The following is a 7,121-nucleotide window of genomic DNA, read 5'->3' as shown; positions in this document are numbered from 1 at the left end:
TGACATCACCTTTACTGAGCCCAGCACACGGCATCGTGTGACGTGTCCCACACCGTGGTGTCCCTGTGACACGGGGGTCCCGTGTGGTGGCAGAAGGGGTGGCATCACCTTTACTGGGGCCCAGCAGGTGGTACCGTGTGTCACAATGTGACGTCAGCCGTGCCCATAGTGTCCTGGTGGCACCGGAGTCCTTGTGGTGCCAGTGCCAACAAAGGAGGCGACATTGCCCTTACTGGCACATGGCACTGCGTGTGACACTGTATGTGACACTGTGTAGTGTCCCACAGCCAGTGTCCTGGTGGCACCAGTGACCCACAGGGTGGTGGAAGCGTTGGCATTGCCTTTACTGAGCCTGACAGGTGGCACAGTGTGACACATCCCACTCCGCAGTGTCACTGGGGTCCCACACGGTGCCGGGGTCACAGGAGGTGACACTGCCTGTGCCGGGCCTGGCCCGTGGCAGCGTGTGACACGGTGTGACGTGTCCCCCGCCCCGGTGGCACCAGCGTCCCCGTGGTGCCGAGGCCAGGGAGGCGCCCCCGGCTCTGCTGCCTCTGTCCCGCGGCGCGCGGCCCGGCCGGTGTCCCCGGTGCCCTGTGTCACACCTGGCGGTAGGTGCCGTTGTAGGTGAAGGGCTCGGGGTGCACGCAGGGCCCGGGGCTGGCCGGGGTCCAGCGCTGGATCTGCAGGCGGGAGCAGGCCGGGGGGTCCAGGGGCCGCACGATCACCGGGGCCCGCGACGCCACCGACGGGTCCTCGCTGAAGAAGTTGAAGGGGCGCAGGAAGAAGCCGACGGCGTTGCCGGGGGTGGCCGTGTTGGGGATGTCCTCGGCGTGGGGCACGTGCAGGAAGCCCACGGTCACCCAGGCCACCAGGTCCTGGGGGGACGCGCCACGGTGTCAGCGGCACCGCGGCCCCCCCGCGGGAGCCGGGGTGACCCTCTGGAGCTGGGGAACCCCCAGAGATGGCCCCCCGCTCTGGGGACGGAACCCCCCGGCCCCTCAGCGGCCACCGGCCCCACGTGCCCAGGGTCCCCCCGTGTGCCCGCTGTCACCTGGTCCTCGATGGTCTCGTTGTCACGGATGAAGCTCTCGAAGGTGACCGGGGGGTCCCAGGGGTTGTTCTGGGTGTAGATGCTGCTGCTGCTCGGCTCGTTCTCGTGGTGCCGCGTCACGGCCAGGTGGTACCTGCCACAAGTGAGGGGTGGGGTCAGCCTGGGGGCGGGGGGTTCCTGTCCCACCCCTGCCCCTGTGTCCCCCGACTGTGCCGCCCACAGGGGACACAGGGCTGGCAAGGGGCGCGGGGGTCCCCAGCTTTGTGCGCTCCTCAGCTCCTGAGGCGTTCCCCAAGTCCAGGGGGATTCCCCAGGTCCCCTGAGGGACTCCCCAGCTCTCGAGGGGTTTCCCAGCCCTGGAGGATCCCCAGATCTTGAGAGGGTCCCCATTTCCAGGGCTTCCTCATCTCCCAAGGTGTTTCACAGCTCCCAGAGGCTCTTCAGCTCCCCGGGGGTTCCCCAGCTCCGACAGCCCCCTCAGCCCCGGGGTGTCCCAAACTCCCATGGGCTGCTCCGGCTCCCCGGGGGTTTCCCCTGCTCCAGGGGAGCTCCCAGCTCCGGAGGTTCCCCGGCTCCCAAGGACCTACTCCAGCTCCAGGGCAGCACGGGGAGGTGCCAGCAGGGAGAGGTGCCGCCGCAGGAAGGCGTGCCCGGGGCAAGGACCCCGTGCCCCCGCAGGTGACACGCCGGTGACGCTGGAGTCCCCGCGCGGCCCCGTCCCCACGCCGCGGAACCCGCCGGTGCGCACCTGGCCCAGGTGACGCCGCGCTCCTCGCGCCAGCCGCGGGGCAGCACGGGCCCGGCGTGGGAGCTGAGCTGCAGGCGGAAGGTGCGGCGGTGGCCCCAGCGGTTCCGCCGGCGCGGGTTGGAGAAGAGCAGGTAGCGCGGCGCCGGCCGGTCCAGCGGCAGCGCGGCCTCCCGCTCCCGGCGCCGCGGCTCCCGGTGCAGCCACGGCTGCACCACGCGCGCCCCCGCGCTCCAGGGGTTGGAGATGTTCTCGAAGCGAATGTCCATCGTCTCGAAGCTGTTCCCGGAGCCTGCGGGGACCGCGGGTCGGTGGAGGGGGCACGGCGGCGCGGCCCCACCCCAGTGTGAGGGTGGGACACAGCCGAGGCGCCGCCGTGGAGGGGCGGGACACCACAGGGGCGTCACCATGGATGTGGACTGGGACCTCATGGAGATGCCAGCGTGGAAGGCTGAGATGCCACCCCCGTGGAAGGCTGTGACCCCACAATCAAGCTATCAGGGTGGGCTGGGGTCCGTCTCGGTATACCAGCATGGAGAGGAGGGCCTTTGAGGAATTGCCACCATGGAGAGCTGGGGACACCTTAGAGATGCCACCATGGCGGGCTGGGGACACCCTGGAAATGCCACCACCACTGCAGGGCACTGAGACACCAGGAGATGCTACCGTGGATGTGGCCTAGGAAATATCACCCTGGGGGACTGGGACTCCACAGAGATGCCGCCAAGAGGGGCTGGAACCCCGGGCAGATGCCATCACCCATGGGGGGCCGGGACCCCACAGAGATGCCATGGAGGGCTGGAGCCCCAAAGGTCACCAGGGCTGGGAGATCCAACCACCAGGGAGGGATGTGTCCCTGCAGAGATGACACCGCAGAGGGGATCATCATCTGAGGGCGTGGGTGACGCCCAGGTGATACCCCCCTTCCAGAAACAAGGCACCCGAGCCCCCGGAGCCCCCCGTGGGTCCAGCCTCTCTCCCAGTACCCTCCCCACGGCCAGGGGGTGTTGGGAGCCGTCAGGGCCCTTCACCTGCGACATCCAGGTCCACCTTGTAGTGCACCAGGTGGGTGTGGATGTTGCCCAGGAGGTGGCTGTGCACGCGGCTGCCGTAGCGCCGGCCCTCCGGCGTGTAGAAGGTGGCGTGGATGTAGCCGGTGGCGTGGACCTTGGTCTCCAGGACGCCGTTGGGGTAGAGCAGGAAGTCCCAGATGTAGTCGTAGTTGTAGACGGTGGAGGTGGTCCTGAGCACCAGCGCCCGCCCCTCCAGCCCCGCGTAGAAGTGGAAGCCGCCCTGGAAGTCGCTGTCGAAGTGGCGGCGCAGGGGAACGCCCGTGGGCAGCTCGAAGACGCAGAGGGCGCGGGGGAAGCGCACGGGGCCGTCGGCGTCCAGGAGGTGGTGGGCGTCCAGGAAGGCGGCGGTCTCGGGGCAGTCCACGCCGCGGGCCAGCTCGTAGCTGGAGGCGCCCATGGCCCAGCCCGCGTCCATGTACTTGGTCTGCATGGCGGCCGGCGAGTGGCCGCCGTAGAAGGCGATGGCCTCCTGCACGCTCAGCTCGTAGGCCACGCGCTCGCCGCCGAAGCGCACGTCGAAGAGCTGCAGGCCGGCCGAGGAGCGCAGGCGGAAGGCCAGGCTCCAGCCGCCGTACTCCAGCCGGTTGCCGCGCAGCCGGTAGCGCCGGCCCTGCGGCTCGCACACCTTGGCGCCGTGCACGTCGGTGGGGGTCCCGCTGGGGAAGCGCCCCCGGGGCTCGTAGCTGGAGAAGAGGTGGCGGGCGGGGGGCTCGGGCAGGCGGGCCAGGGGCAGCGCGCCCCGCGCGTGGCTCTCGGCCAGCTCCCGCACGCTGCCGAAGTAGCGCCCGTCGTACCAGAGCCGCCGCACGGCCCAGCGCCGCGGGTCGGGGTCCCGGTGGTCCAGCAGCACCTCCAGCCCCGCGGGGTGCAGGAAGAAGCCCTCCACGAAGCGCTGGATCACCAGCCAGGTGCGGCGCTCGCCGGGGCCCAGCCCGCGCGGGGCGATGTCGGAGAAGGTGAGGCAGCGCTCGGAGCAGTTCTGGAAGCCGAAGCCGGTGGCCTCGCGCAGCAGCGGCTCCAGCGGGGCCAGGGCGGCCACCAGCGCCTCGTGCAGCAGCTCGTACTCCAGGCGGGTCATGGGGCGCGCCCAGAAGGGCACGGCCCGGCCGCCCTTGAAGGGCAGGTGCCGGTAGGAGCTGGGGCGCGGCAGGGGCCCCACGGCCAGCTCGGTGACGTTGGGCTCCGCCTGCGCCCCGAAGAAGATGACGGCCCGAGCCTCGCGCCGCGGGCGCGCCCCGCCGTGCTCCAGGAACCGCAGCGCCGAGCGCTTCTTGGGGGGCAGCAGCTCCACCAGGAACAGCGAGTTCTTGGCCAGGGGCCCCCCCCGGCTCGGGGACAGCCCCAGCTCCGGCCGCTCCATCAGGAAGGTCCGCACGGCCCGCAGCTCCGCCGGGGACAGGTCGGCGAAGATGGACGCGGGGTCCGGGGGCTCCGCGGAGGGGCCGGAGCCGGCCGCGGTGACCAGCAGGGCCAGCGCCCAGGGGAGCCCCAGCTGCCACATCCTGGGGGACGCGGGGACGGGGGGTCGGCACCGGAGAGGGGATGGGGCTCAGCCGAGCGCCCCCTGCTCCAGCGGCGCCACGATCCCAGCGAAGCTGGGGCGACCACGGGGTGACCCCCAGGAAAACGGGGGGCACCCCCGCACAACTGGAACCACCGCGGGGAGGAGCAGAGCGCCCAGAAAAAACAGGCGGACCGTGGGGTGACCCCCAGTGAAACCAGAGACACCACGGATGTCCCCAGGGGAAATGGGGACACCATGGGGTGAGCCCGGAAAAACTGGGGATTTCATGGGGTGACCCCCAAAAAACTGTGTGACCCCCCCAAAATCCCTCATCCAGCCGAGAGCCCCTCAGCACCCCCAAAACCCCCTCTCAGGGCAGCTGCTGAACCCACTGAGTGGGTCTGGGGACCCCCCAATGTCGGGACCCCCGAGTGGCCCCCTCTCACTGCAGGGAGCCCCCCACGCCCCCCACTCACCTGCGCTGGCTCTGCCGCCCCATCCGAGCAGCGCTGCCGGTCTGTGCCCGGCCCCGGGGCTCTGACCCCCGCTCCGGCCCCCCCCGGGGCGCGGACCCTCCCCCTTCCGCCCCCGAGCCGCCCCCGAGCCGCCCCCTCCCCGCCCGCCGAGCCGCCGCGGGGTCAAGGCCACCGGCAGGGCCCGTGTCCCCACCGGGCTGTCCCCACCGGGCTGTCCCCACCGGGCTGTCCCCCCCGCACCCCCAGTCCGCACCTTCGCTGTCTCCGCCGCATCGCGCCCACGCGGGGGGGGACGGGGGAGGGACCCTCCGGTACCGACCGCCGGTACCGACCCCGGTACCGACCGCGGTACCGCCCCCCCGCGGGTTAATGATCACCCGGGGGGGGCACGGAGGCGCCGGGGCCGCCCGGTCGTTGTCCCCCCCCCGCGGCGGGGGGGCTCCGAGCGATCGAATTCCGGGGATTTGGCGAGAGAAGCGACGGGAAATCCCACGGGAGCCGCGGCCGCCCGGACCTGCGGGGGTGCGGGGCGGGCTGGGGGCGCTCCGGACCCTCCCGGAGCCCCTCGGACACGCAGCGCCCCCGGCACGCCCCCCCCCGCCCCCCAAAAAATCCACACGGAAAGGGACTTCGGGCCCTCCATCCTACGGCTGCATCCTGTTGCCATGGCAACGCGTCCCCGGCCCTCCCGTTGCCATGGAAACGGGGCGCCGACCCCCAGAATCCGCCTGGAAAGGGGTCTTTGACACCCCCCCCCAAAACTCCACGGCTGCATCCCGTTCCCATGGCAACGCGTCCACGGCCCCGCCCCCGCCCCGCCCCTCCCTCCCAAACCCGCGGTGAAAGGGTTAAAAACCCCGAACAGGGAAAATTGGGTTAAAAAGGCACAAAAGCGGCCGTTCGTGGATTCACCAAACCCAAAAATTCGGAGTGAGTGGTTTTAAAAGCAAAACAAAACCCGATGAGCGGTTTTAAAAGCCAAAAAAAGTAAAAAAGGCCAAGTGGTTTTAAAAACGAATGAAAGCCCAGGAAAAGCCTTCGAAAAGCCCCAGAAATGGGTTTCGGGGTTTTCAGTCCCCCCAGAGTGTGGTGGGGGTTTTAAAGCCGAAAAACCCCAGCACAAGTCATTTTAAAAGCAAAGAAAGGGACAAGTGGCTTTGGAATGCCCTGGAAAGGGGGGACGTGGCTGGAAAAGCCCCAAAATTGGGATGGGCGCCAAAAAAGCCCCAAGATGAGTTATTTTTGAAGGGGAAAACAAAAAAGATTGGTCATTTTAAGATGCTCCCGGAAAAGGGATAAGGTTTTAAAAGCCCCAAAGTTGTGGTGAGTGGTTTTAAAAGGAAAAAAAAAAATAAAATAAAGAAAAAAGAGAAGTGGGTTTTGAAGCGCACAAAAAAAGTGGGATGGGAGGTTTTCAAAGACCACAAAAAATGGCCCGGGTGGTGCCAAAAGCCCCAAAACCCAGGATAAGTGGGGTTTAAAGTCCTAAAAAACAGGACAAGTGGTTTGAGAAGCCATTAAAAACAAACACCACTCGGATAAGTCGCTTTTAAAGCCAAAACAGGGGGGGAATAAAAGGTTTTAAAGCCTCGAAATAATGGTGTAATGTTGTTATCATATTTTCTGAAATTTTTTTAATCTAGCATTTTTTCTTGGGAAGCCGAGAAGCCTCAGAGAGGAATGAAAACAAGAATTATTTGATTGTTGCTCCTGTGTTTGCTGGTTTTGAATGTGGTTTGTAGATTGTTTATTAACAGGGGTATGTTTGATTAGTTTTATGTAAATTGGGGTTTTTTTTACTGGCCAATTACAGCCAGCTGTGTCAGACTCTCTGAGTCAGTGATGGGGGTTTATTATTCATTCTTGTTAAGTTTTTTGATTTTTTTTAAGTATAGTTTGAGTATAGTATTTTTTATGATAATATAAGTACATAAAATAATAAATCGATTTTTTGAAAAAACAAATTCTTGTCACTCACCTCGTCCTGGGAACCCTCACAAACATCAGAGTAAAAGTGGTTTTAGGAGCATGGGGGGAAAAATATCAAATACAGGGTCAGTATTTTTTTAAAGCCAAAAGAACAAAAGCTACAGGCCATTAAAAAAAAAAAAGGAGAGAAAATGAAAAAAAAAAACAACAACAACAAGAGGTTTCATAAACCCCAAAAAAATCGAGATAAATGGTTTTAAAGCCAAAAAAATCCTAGGATATATTATTTATAAAACAAACCAAAAAAAGGATGGTTGGTTTTGAAAGTCTCAAAAATGGG

The 7,121-nt window shown here is 64.6% G+C and overlaps 1 protein-coding gene across 1 annotated transcript; it reads right to left on the bottom strand.

The window, feature by feature from the left end:
• Positions 1–40: 40 nt before the first annotated feature.
• On the bottom strand, positions 41–4,894 carry AOC1 (amine oxidase copper containing 1). The gene is made up of 5 exons (XM_084204757.1): positions 4,853–4,894; positions 2,831–4,374; positions 1,803–2,091; positions 1,055–1,187; positions 41–878 (listed from the first exon to the last, which is right to left on the bottom strand). Exons 1-5 carry the CDS (start codon positions 4,873–4,875, stop codon positions 600–602), a joined length of 2,268 nt encoding a protein of 755 aa, XP_084060883.1. The 5' UTR covers positions 4,876–4,894; the 3' UTR covers positions 41–599.
• Between the last annotated feature and the right edge of the window lie 2,227 nt (positions 4,895–7,121).

This window comes from Fringilla coelebs (assembly GCF_963513975.1).
Source record: "Fringilla coelebs genome assembly, chromosome: 1".
NCBI lineage: Eukaryota > Metazoa > Chordata > Aves > Passeriformes > Fringillidae > Fringilla > Fringilla coelebs.
This window is presented reverse-complemented; position numbering and strand designations above follow the sequence as displayed.